Below are 17,920 nucleotides of genomic sequence, written 5' to 3'. Positions count from 1 at the left end.
AAGTGGAGATCTTTTTTAAACGTTGGAACCTCATTTAATTTTATGTCTTATAGAGTTTATAATGAGTAAAAGATTGTATAGGCGTAATAATTCATCTGTAAACCTAAAACTGTACAGCCAATTTTGAAAGAGATGTACCCTAGCTCAGAAAAATGTTATTGAATAGGTTAATGCTGTTGTAATGAAATGCTTCTTCTAATTAAAAAAAAATAGGTATGCGCCTAGACTTATTCACAGGTGAGTCTGCTTCCTATAGAGAATCCTCTGGGAACGCAGCATTACTTAAAAGATTTCCCAATAAATTCTCTCACAATTTCAGTATGCACGTATTTGTTTCTTTACATCTGTGAAATCTCCAAGAACTTTGTCTCAGATATTGTGAACTGGCAGTATAATTAGAAAACAAAAGGCCCAGGGTACTAGAAAAAAAACATAGAAAGTAACAGAGAGAAAGGAGATTGTATGATGAACTGTAAGGAGAGGTACAGGAAATGGAAAGGTACTAAGGTGATCCACCTAATAAATGGCAGAGCCAGTATTTAAATCTGAATAGCTTAGCTACAAAGCCTACATAACAATCCACTATGGCACTGACCATCAGGTATACAAGATGTATGACAGTTTTAATGTGCAACTGGCAACAAGAACCCTATTTTGTTTTTTTTGTTTGTTTGTTTTTGGTCTTTTTAAGACTCCCTGTAGCCCCAGCTGGCCTGGAACTCACAGTGAGCTGCCTGCCTCTGCCTCCCTGATTAAAGGTATGTGCCACCACACCTAGTTAAAAACTCTATTTATAAAAAAAACCCAAAACTCTATTTATATTAAATGACTAAAAATAATAACTAGGCAGATGAAGAAAGGGGAAGAAGTTAGAAAGTATATGTTAACAGAACAGACAAGAGTCCACTGGGCACACTGCCTGGTTTCACTTACTGAACTGATTTCCTGTTGTGAATCTTGGAGGTGCTGTTGAAGAGGTTCCAGCTGAGCCTTTCCTGACTCCACACTGTCTTCCAATCGTGCTGTTTCTTGTTGTAGGTGACTAAGCTCTTCTCTAGCTTTGGCCAGTTCTTCTTCATACGTGGAGATCTGTGATTCTTGACTAGTTATTTCAGCTTTAAGGGAAGAGATCTATAAACAGAGAGGAACGGGAGAAAAGGGGAATTAAATGAAGAGATGTCATTAAGTTTTTGGGGTTTTTTGTCTGATTAAGTTGGGATGAGTCTTGTGCACACTGTCACTATTGTTGCAAGTTCTCCTGCTGTAGCCCCAGCTAACCTGGAACTCACTATGTAGACCAGGCTGGCCCTGAACTCAAGAGATCAGCCTGCCTCTGCCTCCCAAGTGCTGGGATTAAAGGCGTGTGCCACCACGCCTGGCAAGATTTTTTTTTTTTAAATATTTTATTAGTTTAATTTTCTGTGTGTGAGTGTACTGCCTGCATGTACGTTAAGTGCACCCATGTTGTGCAATGCCTGCAGAGGTCAGAACGCAGCGTCAGATCCCCTGGAACTAGAGTTACGGATGGTTGTTAGCCACCATGTGAGTGCTGGGAATCAAACCCGGGTCCTTTGCAAGAGCAGTCCACGCTCTTAACCACTGAGCCATCTCTCCAGTGCCGTAAGAGGTTCTATAATGTAACTAAACTTGTTTAGTTTAATGCTTTGGAATTTTCTGGTATTAGATGATAACTGAGGGAAGGGATAAAAGAGACTTGAAAGCAAAGGTAACATACTTGCAATCAAAATTTGGAAAAATATTGTCTTTCTGCTTTCTACTACAGAGCGAGCACATATAACTCCTCTTGAACTTACTCCATGTCCGTCACATAGACACTGCTGACTAGGCTGCCATCTAACAAGTAGAGAAAACTTTCCCATTAAACCATGAAAGCAATGAAGGTGTGGATTCAGGTATCAAAAAGCAGCCAGACTTTACCAGCTTGGCCTCCTCGGCGCATTTCTTTTTGACTTCCTTGAGTTGCTCCTCCAGCTGGGCTTTCTGCTCATCTAGTTCATCCAGGACTTCCTGGACTTGCTGCTTCTGGGCCTGTAGTTTTTGCAGATTAACACTCTCCCTTTGAACTTCATCTTGAAGATCCTAAAACATAACAAATGTAACACGGCCTCTTCTTTCACCCTTCCCTTGCTCTTACATCTCATTTCCATTCTGTCAGCAAATCCTGCTGTTTTGTCCTTCAACTGATAACTAGGAATGGACATTTCGCCCACTTACTCAGTGCTGGTCTAAGTCACTTTCATCTCTCTCAGACGGCTGCTTTCCAACTCGTTATACTGCTTCCACACAACATACCTTTGCATGTATTTTCAGCACCTCAGCCACTATGAAAACCTTTGTCAAGGGGGCTGGAGAGGTGGCTCAGTGGTTAAGATTACTCACTGCTCTTGCAGATTCAATTCTCACATGGCAATTAACAACCATCTATAACTCCAGTTCCAGGGGATCTGACACCCCTTCTGATGTCCGCAGGCATTGACCGACATGAGTGCACCTACCTACATGCAAGCAATACACTCATACACATGCATGTGCAAGGCCCTGGGCTCAATCCCTAGCACCAAAAACAAACAAAAAACCACTCCAAGTTATGTCGAATTTCACAAATTACTTGTATGTAGAAGGGAAATTAGTGGTCTCATAAATTTCCAGTCCTTCATTGCTTTTTCTTTTTAATTTTTATTTTCAATTTGGCATTTAATGCAGAAGTTAGAGCAATTATCAAATTGGTTGTTCCACAGAACAGAAGTTCCCTGTGGAAAACACGTATTTCAATTATTGAGAAAAGACATTCTGTTGAAGGATGTGAACATCATGTCCCAAACACCAACTCTGCTTCCAAAGACAGTTTGGAGGGCACCCCTTTCTCATGTTGACAACCTTCAGGTTTGAGTAACTCATCAAAAGATTGACCATCAGTCACCACATGGAGACAACTCGGTGCATGATGCTGTGAATTCTAACCACTCATTCTATAATTTGAGAGCTCTTAGATTCTTACATGTCTTGGCAGTAAATTTATGATCTACATAAAAAGAAACTCAGTTTCCTACAATTTGAATATGGTCTTCATGCCAAAGATTATAGCATCAATTTTTTTTTAACTTAAAATTTTTTTTTAATTGAACATTTCATACATGCATATAAGGTGTTTGACTGTCCCCTCACTGCTTCTTAAAATACCTTTTAAAATCAGCTTACAGGGTTCCCTGAAAAACCCTATTTAAACTTTTACTGGAGTATAGATTATATGGTTATATATCCCAGCTCATGTCCAACTTCTCCTTCCCTTGCTTGATTTCAGTCACACTGACTGCTGTGCTGCTCCTCAAACAAGCTAAATATGCAACCCTCTGGACACCTTCTACTGCTTTATTCCTTCTAGAACATTCTTCTGCTAGGTATCCAGGCCCTCATCTCTTACAAGGCTTTTCTCTATTACCTTCTCAGTTTGTGACCACCACAACTACCACCTCCCCACTCCTTACACATAGCATATAATTTTATTTTCTGTTTATTGAGATAATTTACAATCATACAGCTAATCCATTTAATTATCGAATTCAATGGCCTTTATAGTTATTCATAGCGTTGTGCAATTACTACCTCAAGTTATTTCAGAACATTTCCATCAACCCCAAAAAGAAACCATGTACTCACTAGCAAGTTGTCCACCCCCCACACCCCATTTTACTTCTGACCTCCTTTCCCTACTCCCCACCCTCCTCTGTCCTAGGTAACCACCAATCTATTTTTTATCTCTACAGATTTGTCTGTCCAGGATATTTTACATAAATGTACATATAACATTTTCTTGTCTGACTGGCTTCTTTCACTTAGCATAATATTTTCAATATTGGCACATAATGTTAAACAGCTTCACTGAGATATAAATATTTATATTATATATAACAATATAATAAATTTACACATTTGTATAACTACCATCAAAAACCAGTTTTAGGTGCTTCACTTACACCCAAAGTTCCTTCATGCTCCACTGCAGTCAAACTATTCCCGATCTCACGTCCCAAGTGCGTAAAGACCTGTTGTTCTAGTTTTATATTTTGTAGAAAGTTCACATGAATGGGATTATATAATAGGCAATATGTTATATCTTGCTCTTGACATCTAATATAACATTTTACAAGTTCATATATAAATGACTTATTCTGTTTTATTGTTGAGTAGTATTGTATCATATTATATATCATATGATATACATGTAGATAGACATTTAGATTTCCTGGGGTTTTTTTTGAGACAGCATCACGCCGTGTAAGCCTATGCTGGCTTTGAACTCATTAATCTTCTGTCTCAGCCTTTCAAAGGCTGGATTACAGGTGTGGTATGCTCAACTCTTTGTTAATGGTCTAAACTCTCCACTAGCATATAAACTCCGTAAGTTTGTGAATATTTCTAGGTTTTATTCACTGCTGTAGCTCCAGTTTCCCGAACATAAAAAGTACTCCAAAAATATTAAGTGATAAATTCTATAACAAAGGCCCAATTCTTTCCTTATCAATCTACAGTCCAGTAAAAATTTAAATAAAGTTTTTCAAGGAACCCTATAAGCTAAATTTAAAAGGCATTTTAAAAATCAAGAGGCTGGAGGGACTGGAGATGTAGGTCAGTTGGTAGTGTGCTCTCTTGCATGCAAGAATCCTCAGAACTGTATAAACTAGATACGGTGTCACACACCTGTATTTCTGGCATTTGGGAAGTGGAGGCAGGAGGATCAGAAGTTAAGGTCATTCTCAGGAGTTTGAAGTCAGCCTGAAACACATAAAACCCTGTCTCAATGATATAAAATAAAAGCACTGAAAAAAGTCTGATAAAATGTGAAAGAAATTACCCTACTAGGTATCATGAATCATTGAAAAATGAAAATAAAAGTTTGGTATTGAACAAGGAAAGACAGAGATCTAGGCAAACAGAAAAAGCAATGTAAAAAACACATTAAAGCTGACCATGGGACTAGAGTACTCAACAGTAAATGATGCTCGGTTTACCCATATGTAAAACAATTTAAAGTGAAATCTATTCTTCCACCAAAAAGAAAAATTCCTGAAAATTTTTATAATATGTAAAAGAAGGGCTGGGTGTGGTGGCACATGCTTTTAATCCCAGCACTCAGGAGACAGACGCAGGTAGATCCCTGTGAGTTCAAGGCCAGCCTGGTCTACATAGCACATTCCAGGCCAGCTGGGGCTACAGGGAGACCCTGTCTCAAAAAACCAAAACCAAATAAACAGAAAAGTGTAAAAGAAAATATAGATCATATATGAAAGGTTGGCTTCAAAACAGAAACATTTCAGATGGGCAAGGGGCACACCTATGATCCCAGCACTTGGGAGGCAGCCAACAGGAAGATGAGGAATTCAAGGTTATTCTCAGCCATACAGCATAGCAAGTTTGCTACCAACCTGGAGTACAAGAAATTGTTTCAAAAAATCACGTAGAGAAGAAATATAACCATTTAGAAAATGCTACTGTTTATCTAACATCTATGTTCCGGCACTTATACTTAAGGGCTACAGAAACAAAAACAAAAACAAACATGAAGTCCGTGCCAAATGAATGAAGCATGACCACCATGGAACACATTAGCCAAGACAGCTTGATTTGTGCATCTTTTGATAACTGGGGTCCCTCATATGAACCATGGGGAGGTGGGGAGGAGGAAAAAAAAAACGGGTATGTTCCCATTTCTCCCAAGAATATTTTACTACTATAACTGTAGATGTACAGAGAGATGTTAATTGATTATGTAGAAAAGATTAGGCCACCAAGATGGCTCAGTGCACTTGCTACCAATGCCTGATGGCCTGAGTTTGATCCCCAGGATACATATGGTAGAAGGGCAGAACTGACTTCCAAAAGCTCTCCTTTGACTGTATGAGTTCACATTCTCTAATAATATCTAGTTTTATAATCACATATATCATTGCCTTTTACCATAAGTGCAGGAAAATAGAATTTACCTTAAAAGGGTTACAGAAGAAAGTGTTTAGGGGTTTAGGACACAGCTCTTATTTTTATTTATTTATTTTTAAAAGAATACTGTTTTCAAATCTTTTTGGCTGTTAAAAAATTATTTATTTTTATTTTATGTGTATGAGTGCTTTTCCTGCAATGTATGTGAGTGCACTTATGCCATTGACACCTACAGAAGAAGTGTCAAGATCCCTTGAAAGTGGAGTGACCGCCATGTGCGTTCTGGGACTCAAACCTGTGTCCTCTGCAAGAACAGCCAGTGCTTTTAATCACTGAGTCATCATTCCAGTCCCATAGTTCTTTCTTTCTTTTTTTTTTTTTTGGTCTTTTTGAGACAGGGTCTCCCTGTAGCCACAGCTGGCCTGGATTCCCGAATGATCCGCCTGCCTCTGCCTGGGATTAAAGGCGTGCACCACCACGCTCGGTTTCCATAGTTCTTATTTTTAAAAGCTGAATAGAAAGGCATATATAGTATGATTAGCAATATAAAGCCAATTATGTGTATAGAAAATATAGGAACACATTAACAATTCGCTGATAGAATTTTCTTTCTCATACTTTTCTATGCTTTATTTATAACCACTGAGCCCATACTTTATTTATTTTTTGGGTTTTTGGTTTTTTTAGACAGAATTGCACTATGGAACCCTGGTTGACCTGGAACTCACTATGTAGATCAGGCCAGGTTGGACTCAAACTGAAAACACCCAGTAAGCTGATTTTAAAAGACATTTTTTTAGGGTCTGGAGAGATTGCTCAGTTAAGAACACTGACTACTCTTGCAGAGGACCCAGGTTCAATTCCCAGCACCCACATGGCAGCTAACAACTATCGGTAACTCCAGTTCCAGGGGATATGACACCTTCTTCTGACCTCTGCAGGTACTGCATGACACAGGTGCACTTACATACATGCAGGCAATACACTCATATACAAAAAATAAAAATAATGTATAATACATATATTTTGGGGGGAAGGGTTTATTTAGAGTACATCTCCTGGGTCACAGTTGATCACTGAGGGAGCCTGCGGTAGGAACTCAGGGCAGGAACCTGGAGGCAGGAGCCAGAGCACAGACCATGGAGGAACGCTGCTTACTGGCTTGCTCCCCTGCCCCTGCTCAACCTGCTTTCTTTTTCTTAATTTTTAAAAAAATTTTAGAAGAAGCATTTCATTACAGCTTTAACATACTCAATACCAATTTCCAGAGCAAAAATACATCTCTTTCAAAAGTGGCTATAAATTTTTTAGGCTCACAGTTGAATTAATATAGTCATACAATATTGAACTCAGTATAAACCCTGTTAGATATAAAATTGAATGAGTTTTTAACCTTAAAAAAATCTCCATTTCATTTTAAAATATACTGTTTCTTACAGAAAGACTCATTGTTTTTGCTAATAACAGCAGGGATGACAGAGTATAAGTGCTCTAGTGGGGGAGGGGAGGCTATGGGAAGGTGCCATCTGGGAAGTGGGTATATAGATGAGTGAGATTGTTTGGGATGTTCTCTGTGATATACACAAAAAAAATCAACAAATTTAAAAAATCAGTTATATTTGAGGAGGAAGCATAAAAATTTACATCATGTTAATTAGTAGAGGTGATAAACATTACCATTGAAATCTACCCGATGACTTTATAGACACACATAGGATCCGAGTGCAACCGACCACAACTAATAATAATCAGATACATACAGATTAGAGACGCATGTGCCAAAATCTGTTATAAATAAAATATATATTTTTAAAAAAGCAACAAAGGAGCTGGGTGTGGTAGCGCACACCTTTAATCCCCACACTCCTGAGGCAGAGGCAGGCGGATCTCTGTGAATTCAAGGCCAGCCTGGTCTACATAGTGAGTTCCAGGACAGCTGGGGCTACACGGAGACCCTGTCTCAAAAGGACAAAAAACAAAACAAAACAAACAAAAAAAAAAACAATGAAAAAAAACCAACAATAGGATTAATGCTGATTTCCTTTTTCAAAAATAGTCAATATTTGTGATGAGGCACTTAATCTAACCTCAGAAGATATATTTACATAAGAGGAAAGAGAATAAATGACCCAATATACTATTTACTCAGTCCGGCCCTTCTCCTAAACAGTAAACACATTCACTAAATTTGTCCAATCTTACTGCTTTTATTTCTTGGCTGCAATAAAAACCTATATGGCAATACAGAAACATACAGGCCTTAAAATTTTTATAAACAACATATAACATATATTAAGTAACTGTGCATGACACAGTTTCAAACAGAAGAAAATGGGAAAAATTTCAGGTTACAAAACAAATTTAACGAAATAAATAAAAAAAATCTATGATTAAATGAGAGTGTCACAATGCCTGGTTTTGTGTGTGTGTATTTTAATTTACTGACAAAATACCTTACACTAAGAAAATATGTCAAGCTAAACCAATATCCATATCAAAATTGGTGTTTTCTCATGTCTATATCTCAGAATGAAGAGAAAGCTCTCTATAAACTAATAACAGCAGGCATGGCGGCTGCTGCCTGTAGTCCTAGCTCTTGGAAGGAAGGTGAGGCAAGAAGATTGCTAAGAGGTCAAGGCCTGTTTGTCCTACAGAACTGGACTTCCCACCTCTTGAGGGCCAGCTCTGGTCTTGACTCCACAGGTCCTAGTCACCCAGGCTTTGTCTGAACCCTTCCCATTCCCAGGCACCGAGAAGTTTTCCACTACTCTTCTACAGCCCCACTGTAACTTCACTCAGGCCCTACAGAAAATGTACAACACCTAATCGAACTTCTAGAGATAAAAATCTCAGTCTTAGAAGCTAAAAAAAAAAAAAAAAGCCAGGCATGGTGGCCACACCTTTAATCCCAGCACAAGGCCAGCCTGGTCTACATAGAGTTCCAGGCCAGCTGGACCTATAGGGAGACCCTGTCTCAAAAAGACCAAATAAATAAATAAATAAAATAAAAATAAAAAGAAAGTTTTGTAATAACTAAACTGATATTATAATTCTCAATCTAAAAATAATATAGTATTTTAGAATGTAAATTCACAATTCTATGTTTTTTTTTAAAATTTATTTATTTTTATTTTATGTGTATGTATGTATCACCTGCATGTAGGTAAGTGCACCCATGTCATACAATGCCCAGGGAGGACAGAAGAGGCTGTCGGATCCCCCGGAACTGGAGTTACGGACAGTTGTCAGCTGCCATGTGGGTGCTGGGGTTCAATCCTGGGTCTTCTGCAAGAAGAGCCAATGTTCTTAACTGCTGAGCCATCTCTCCAGCCCCACAATTCTGTATGTTAACCATAATTTTTGAATATTATTTATGGACAAAACTGTACTACCAAGTTTCAACAATGTGAAATTTGTCAGCATTGCTGTAATATGAGTTTGCCATTTATTCTCTTTCCAAATTCCCCAATCTATTAAGTTTTTCAATGTAATCATGTTATTTTTTAAAGAAAGCAATGCTTAAAAAAAAAAAAAAAAAAAAGGACCAGGGCAGGGTAAGATGGTGCACACCTTTAATCCCAGAGGCAGAGGCAGGTGTATCTATGTGAGTTCAAAGCCAATCTCATCTACATTGAGTTCCATGCCAAGTGCTCGGGCTATAGGTAGACCCTGTCTCAAAAAGACCCCCCCCAAAAGACACCAGTCTGAGTTACGGAGCACTGGAGGCCAGTTTGGACTACAAAGATTTGTCTCAAAAGCTAAAAACAGCTGGGCAAGTTGGTGACACACATTTTTAATCCCAGCACTCAAGAAGCAGAGGCAGACAGATCTCTGTGAGATGGAGGTCAAGCCTGGTCTACATAGTGAGTTTCAGGCCAGCTGGGGCTACACGGAGACCCAGTCTCAAAAAACCAAAACAACAATAAAACTAAAACCAGGGCTGGAAGGATGGCTCAGCAGTTAAGAGTACTACTCTTGCACAGGACCCTGGTTTGGTTCCCAACACCCACATTAGGCAGCTCACAACTATCAGTAACTCCAGTTCTATTGGATCCAACACCCTCTTCTGGCTTCTACCAGCACCAGGCACATACGTGATGCACATATATACATGAAGGCAAACACTCATACGCATAAAATTAAAAAAAAATTTTTACCAATAAAAGCTAAAAATAAAACAAATTCCAACACAAATTCATAACAAAAGGATCTTTTCTTTCACTAAGGAGATTCTAAATTATTAAGCTTCATAGTGTCAACATGGACAGAATAAGAATCATATCTCACTGCAACTCTATAACGCAACTTCTGTATTTGGATATTTTACTTTGGAACACATTTACTTACCCTGGGACTAAATAAAGTCACAAACACATGTCTCTCCTGTACCCCCAGAACTCTGCTTGCTTTCACAACCCCAACTAGGGCAGTGGCAGCTTCTCCTAGCACTTGGATAATTTTCTCTTAACTTTAAGGTGGCCCTTTGAGAAAATCTCCTGGGTCAGTATATGACCTTAGCACTTTGAAATGCCATCCACGCAAGTGAGCTACTGAAGACTCTTGCAGAATGCTTTCCTGGTTCTGCTCTATTCTCTGACCATGCTCTGCCTGTCTCCTGGTGCCATGGAAAGAAGGACAGCAGCAGTTATGAAAACGGCAGGGACAAAATGAACAAGAACAGCACAACAAGGTGCCAGAGTTTATTTTAGAAAAACACCAAAGCCAGACATAGCTAAGATGCCTCGATCAGGGATGAATGGATGAGCTGGGAATCTTGGCTTCATTTAAAAAGAAATGTCAAAAAAAAAAAGAATATCCCATTTTCTAGACACCACCCAAGACACCGAAAAGGACAAATTCATTCCTACCCTTCCACATGGCATGAAGTTCTATAGGGTAGTAGAAATAAATTTTAAATACATACAACCCTTAAGACATACTAAGGTATAAATAAGCCACTTAATCAACCCAAGTCAGATGTACTACTGAAGTGGTTTAAGAATTAAACCTATGAAATATTAGCAACATGGAAAGGTCTGTGACTGTTACATATAAAAACACAATAAAAATAAAAAGGTCATTGGCATACACCTATAATTCCAACACTTTGGAGGTTTAATCAGAAGGATTTCAAGTTTGAGAGGAACCTGGGCTACACAGTTAATTCTAGGTGTCTGGATGGCATAGTGAGGTCCTGTTTCAAAAGAAACCAACAACAACAACAACAACAACAACAACAAAACAAAACAAGAAGGCACTAACTTAAGAATGAAACTTTTAAAGAAGGCCTATCTACAACCTGCACTTAATCGTAGTGTTTCTATACCAGAAAAATTATGAGAGAACAAGAGAAGTTTTATAGTACTTCTGTAATCTCATTAACACTGCCGATTATTCAAATAACTTTTAAAAAATTATAGATTAACTCAAGAGATGGCCAACTGCTGTGCAAGGCGATTAATTAAAAGAACAGAAAGAAGTCTATTAAACTTGGGTGGGTGTAAGAAAACCACACTACCAGCCTGCCTTTATTTTCCAATTATATGTTTCCCAGTGTGTTCTAAAGAGCATCATTGCTAGGAAAAAAATTGTGAGCTCATGTATCTAACTTTACTTCCCACTAAAATAAGTCATCCTTCTTCCTCTAAGGAAAAAAAAATGAGTGAATTAAAATGAAAAAAAATATGAACAATTACTCTGAGTTAACTAACTCCATTTTTATTTTTATTTTTTCTTTTGAGACAGGGTCTCCCTGAAGCCCCAGCTGGCCTGGAATTCACTATGCAATCCAGACTGGCCTTGAATACACAGAGATCCACCTGCCTCTGCCTACCACAAGTGCTGGAACTAAAGGTGTATGCTGCCACACCCAACAACATTTGTTTTTTTAATTTTTGTTTTATATGTATGAGTGTTATGCCTGCATGTATGTAAGTGTATCCGTGTCATGCAATGCCCACAGAAGTCAGAAAAGGGCCTCAGATCCCCTGGAACTGGAGTTATGGACAGTTGTTAGCCACCTTGTGGGTGCTGGGATTTGAACCCGGGTCTTCTGTAAGAGCAGCCAGTGCTCTTAACAGCTGAGCCATCTCTCCAGCCCCTTAACTAACTCTTAACTGACTGAAGTATAATCAGGAGCTTCTCTTGTGTGAAGTTACTATGAGCAAAATGCAACATGTGACTCCACAATACCTACTATGGTCTCAATCCTTTCTGCTAGTGGGTTCTGGGTACATTTTTTCCTATTTTTAATTTCATACCAGAAACCAAAGTTTATTTCCATTTGAATAGTTTCCTTAAATACCTAACAATACATTATCAAATATAGTGGATTATATATAAAGCACAATTTTTAAGCTCAAGGAAGACAGACATTAGTGTGTGTTTGTATGTATGTATGTATATGGAGTGTATACAGACATTTGATGTATATTTTTAAAACTTTATTTGTGTATGTGGTGCATGTATACGTGTATATGTGTGTAAGCCCAAGCATGTGCATACCTGCAGGGGCCAGAGGATGATGCTGGGTGTCTTGCTCTATCACTCTGCCTTATTCTTTGAGATAGGGTTTCTCACTGAACCTGGGAACCTGGAGCTAGGCTGGCTGGAAGCCTGAGCGCCCTACAATCCTCCTGTCCTTCCCCCAGCCACACCTATAACTGGGATTAAAGACATGGCTATAGGTGTTGGGGATTCTAACAGTCTAACCCAAGCCCTCCTCATGCTTGTGCAACAAATGCTCTTTCCCCTTAAGACATCACCCTGGCACGTGTGTGTGTGTGTGTGTGTGTGTGTGTGAGAGAGAGAGAGAGAGAGAGAGAGAGAGAGAGAGAAAGGTCAGTAATGAAAAAGAAAAGCACTGACAGAAATAGGAAAGTCCAAATTTGAAGCCAATTTTGTTTCAACAAGACTTATTTTAGACAGACTTGATTTTGAAATGATAAACACTTAAAATGGCTAACTGGAGATGTGGGAGTGACACTTGGGAGCTAAGAGCTTAAACAGTCAGCATTAGCATCAAGTTGACACAGGCAGCATGGCAAAGGAGGAAGACAAAAAGTTTCAAGATGTTGAACTCATAGACCACACAGGAAACAAAAAGTTAGAAAGTCAATATTCTACTTTAGAAAGTCTATATAAATCCAAAAATCTGGATGGAATGTAGCTTTGTGATGGAGCATGTACTTAGTATGCCTTGGGTTCAATCCTCAGCACCAAAACAAAACCAAAAATAAAACCAACAAAAAAACTCAAGGCTCGCAGGATGTGGTGGCACAAGGCTTTAATCCCAGTACTCGGGAGGCAGAGGAGGCAGAGGCAGGCGGATCTCTCTGAGTTCAAGGCCAACCTGGTCAAAAAGGCCAAAAAAAAAAAAAAAAAAAAAAAAACCCTCAAGGCTCTTGGTTTTAATTTTGTTTGTTTGTTTGTTTGTTTTGTCTTTTTTGAAACAGAGTTTCCCTGTGGCCTCAGCTGTACTGGAACTCACTATATACACCAGGCTGGCTTTGAACTCACAGAGATCGCCTGCCTCTGCCTCCCAAGTGCTGGGACTAAAGGCATGCACCACCATACTGGACTAGGCTCTTGGTTTTGAAACTTTAGTTTCTATGCTTGAAATATGAGTTCATGTAATCATGATCTGTTACTTCATTAATATAGAGAAAAGCAACAACACTCAGAAAAGTTACGATACTCACTGATATAAATACTCACTGAAGGGCTAAAATGTCTTTACTTCCCTGATGTCTTCATTTTTGGCACTTATTTTATTTATCTATCTTTTTTATGTGTATGAGTCTATTGCCCGCATTTGTGTAAGTGCATTAGTGTCTTGTAATGTCTGAAGAAGTCAGAGGAGGGCATCGGATCCCCTGGAACTGGAGTTATGGACAGCTGTTAGCTGCCATGCAGGTGCTGGGAATCAAACCTGGGTCCTCTACAAGAGCAGCCCAGTGCTCTTAACCACAGAGCAATCTCTCCAGCCCCCATTTTGGCATTTCCTATTAGCATCTCCATTAGAATGTAAAGTCAGAATGAAGCAGTGAATATATTTTCTTAGATTCTGTTACTTATTTTGTCTCTTATGAGAAAAATCAGAAAAGTAGTACTAAAAGCAGGCTATGATGGTATACTCTGGTAACCAAAGCATTTGAGAGGTGGAAGCACGAGGATTAGGAGGTCAGGGTTACAGTCAACTACATAGTTCAAGGGCAGCCTGAGTTACATGAAACCTTATCTCAAAAAAAAAAAAAAAAGAAGTACTGAGAGTTGGAATTCCAGATTTTAATTATCAATGTTACTCCTAAAAGGGTAAATCAGAGCTAACGCAATACGTAATGAATTCTGCATGTTACCAATTTTGGTAAATCTTCTTGTGCTTCAGAAAATAGAAAATGATCACAAAGTGAGGTGTTTTAGTTACTTATACATATCGATTATCGTCATTCTTGATCTAGTAAGTATCTCATTACACTAATAATACAATGACATCCATACTGGAGTGACATGAATTTACTAACCCAAAATGTTAACTCATTCAGTGTTACTTTCCAGTGAATTTATTTTAGGCCATTACCACTTGGTCTATACAAATCAAGCTCCAGGATGCCTTATACTTAGAAGTGCCCTATACAGAAAAATTCAACAATCTGGATTTCAGGTGACAACCACACACTCTGGACCTCACAAAGTTTAAGGTGACCTAACTACCACCATTAAGCAAAAAAGCAAAAGAAAACAAAAAACCACCAAAAAACAAAAGCCTACAAGTAAATCATGGAAAAAGTCTAATAACAAAGCTTCTGTAATAAATATAAGAAACAAACTATTCAAGGATACTCAAGGAACAATGCACATTTTAATGCTCTTCTAAGCTGGCTATATAAAATCTCTACCCTCAAAAACATGGAGGAAAACCCAACAGGTATACAAATGTATTCAAATAACAAAATACTGTCTACCACAAGAATCTGTATATTTAAAAATGTATTTAAAAAATAACTAGCTAAATCTAGAAGCTAGTCAAGATTTTATCAGTGACTCCATCTACTTCTTCAATAGATTTATTTATTTTTTTGTATGTGGGCCCTTACCACAGTGTAGGGGTGGAGGTGAGAGGACAACTTGTGGGAGTCGGTTCTCTCCTTCTACTATGTGGGTACCAAAGATCAAACTTCAGTCCTTAGGCTTGGTGGTAAGCACCCTTACCTGCTGAGCCATCTCACTGACCCCTATATCTGCTTCTTCAAATTGAAAAATTGGTAGACTTACATTCTCAAACCATTTCTAGCAAAAACTGCTTTAAGTCAGTGAGTTATCTGCATTTCTTAAGAAGCTTTAAAAATTACACGAAAATAATGTAAGTCAAGTAGCTTACCAGCCCACACCCAATTTCATTAGCAGGAGAAATATATTGGTGATAATCTCTTTGACTTCCACATCACTTCTAGGAAAATTCCAATAAATAAAATAACCACAGTCATCCAAGCAGAGCCAACCACCAATAGAGGTCTCACTGGCTTTTTCCTCCACCCTTTAGTAAATCATTTTCTCACTCTAGAATGAATATTCTACATTGAAACAAAATAACAGGTCTAAGGATTTAGAGTTTTCAGCTATTTAAAACTATTAGGACAAGTAGAAAAATCCTACATACAAGTCACATGTTAGGAAACGCCTGCCCATGAGCTCTTGCTGGCAACTGCTACTTGTGCTTCTACATCCAGTCTCCTCTGTATGTCTGCAGGGCATTCAGGAAATGCATCCCAATAACACGGCCACATGCATTGCTTACTGCTCTAAATGAAACACTATTCAACATTCTCTTTTTAATGTTTGAAACATTTTGTTGCATTTTCAAATAGAAACAAGCTGATTATCTTGTCTATTTGCAAAATATAAGTACTTAATATACCATAGTAAAAATGAATTCAATCTCTTATGACAAAGTTTCTGATACCCTGGCTAACAAGCAGTTCATAAAATATTACCTTAAATTTTTTTCTACTAGCTCCCACCCTACCAGTAACACGAGCAGCAGTCTCTGAGGATAGAGCACAGCCAACAAAATACTACAGTATGAAAAACAACAGATTTTTGATGATGATCTCATTTAATTTTATTAGTATAACAATATTCACATCAAAAGTCATTCAAAGTTACCTTTAATAATATAATAATATAATATGTAGGTGAATATCATTAAAATATTTTCAAAACTAGAAATATATGCTAAAAAATACTGCTTTCTCATTGCAGCATAATCTCTAATATCAAATCAAAATTCAGAGCAATGACCATCATTTTACAAAAGAGATATTTACATCACAAATATTCAGTATTCCCTAGACCTAATATTATGACCATTTTAAGTACATTTAAAATTACTATCCCTATATTAGAAATGGAATAGGGCATTTTATACTTCACTTACCTGAACCTCACTTGTCCTCTGCTTAATAGCGTCTTCTTTCTCCTTAAGGTCCTGTTCTACATTATTCTTTTCCCTAGAAGACCAGCAAACAATGCAAGAATATTTAAGAACATCAGCTACAGCTGGTATGGTTATCCATCCTCCTAATCCTGAATCGCTTTTTAAATACATGATGAAACATTCAATTTTTAAGTGAAGGGCAGATTTTTCTACCTTCTTTAAATTATTTATGGAAATCAATATAAGCTCTGTTTGTAAAAAATTGCTTCCTCACTAAAATGTGGTGAAAAGAGAATAGATTAAAAAAGGAAGAAGAGAAAAATAATCAATGGAACATTCAGGTTTCACTGATCTCACTGTTGCTATGGAAATGCTGTCCAATGAAAATCACTGGTTAAAAAAAAGGAGGAGTTGCATCAGCTCTCTAAGCTTAACCCTTAACTATCACTATCATATTAAAATGAAAATGGCTAATAGAAACAGTGAACAATATTAAGGAAGAAGCCATTTGTGTGTTAATTTTCCATTAAACCACCAGCGTGCATTAATTTTAGAACTTAACAATATAGAGAAAATGGGAAAGATTGTTAATAAACAGATAAAATGATCTATAAAATACTACATCTGCTTTATTTTGGGACTACCTATGAAACTCAAATGATCAAATATATAATCATGTACACTATATTATAAATTAAAGAGACCAGAGAGGCACTATCTCTTCTTCTCAAATCAAACACACTAAGCTCTATTTTTACTTTGAAACATCATTATTCAAATTCTGATATGCTTTTATCTGAGCTGGATTCCTACGAATGGATCTGTAATTCAGAATTACAACATAAAACTAATTCTTTTCATAAAACAAATTTAACTGCCCACGTTTAACAAAATCACTCACACTGCTCTTTTACTTTATTTCCTACAAAATGAGAAAAGGCCATAGAAGTCTTCAGCTACACATTTGGAGGTGGAGTGATGGGTAAGAGAAGGCAACATGGAGAGGGAAGGACAGCATTTAGGAAGCCCTCTAGGCGAGCATGGCAGATTTCATCTTATAATCATTACTACAGTTCAATAACTAACATAACTCAATATATAACAAAACCCAAATGTAAGCTCAGATTCCATTTAGCTCTAGCATAAAGGAAAGTGGGAAAATTAAACCAAATAAAGGACAAACTACATTTTTTATTGGTATGTCTTGCCTTACTGAAGTGAGACTTTAAAGGCAGTCAAATACCAGCTGTTCTGGATATGTAGGTGCAATAATAACCTTAAGATCTGTACAGAAGGAAACAGCATACAAATAAAGCTGTTTGTATACTGCTACACTTGAGATGGCCAAGCAGCTCACTAACCGTTTGTCAGAAGGGTTGCAATGTAGGTTCCGATGTCTTGGAGATTTTAAACAGTCCCTTACCATGTGAATCATTGTTGTAGTCCATTCCTTCCATCCCTCAATCTACTTATTATGCAAAGGCCATCCCCCCCCACCTCCAACCTTTATCAAATTAGGTAAAACTGAGA

The 17,920-nt window shown here is 37.8% G+C and overlaps 1 protein-coding gene across 2 annotated transcripts in view; it reads right to left on the bottom strand.

Annotated features, from left to right (window-relative positions):
* Eps15 (epidermal growth factor receptor pathway substrate 15) overlaps window positions 1-17,920 on the bottom strand; it is a gene marked incomplete in the record, with an annotated part of 149,770 nt that overhangs the window by 37,125 nt on the left and 94,725 nt on the right. For both annotated transcript variants that reach the window (XM_008828458.3, XM_017796995.2), the window contains 3 exon segments: window positions 934-1,131; window positions 1,939-2,100; window positions 16,391-16,463. In XM_008828458.3, the coding sequence (XP_008826680.1) occupies window positions 934-1,131; window positions 1,939-2,100; window positions 16,391-16,463 (433 nt within the window).

This window comes from Nannospalax galili, unplaced genomic scaffold, assembly GCF_000622305.1.
Source record: "Nannospalax galili isolate Female #2095 unplaced genomic scaffold, S.galili_v1.0 scaffold713, whole genome shotgun sequence".
In the NCBI taxonomy this organism is placed as follows: Eukaryota; Metazoa; Chordata; class Mammalia; order Rodentia; family Spalacidae; genus Nannospalax; species Nannospalax galili.
Note: the sequence above shows the minus strand (reverse complement) of the source record. Positions and strands in the feature narration are given on the sequence as shown.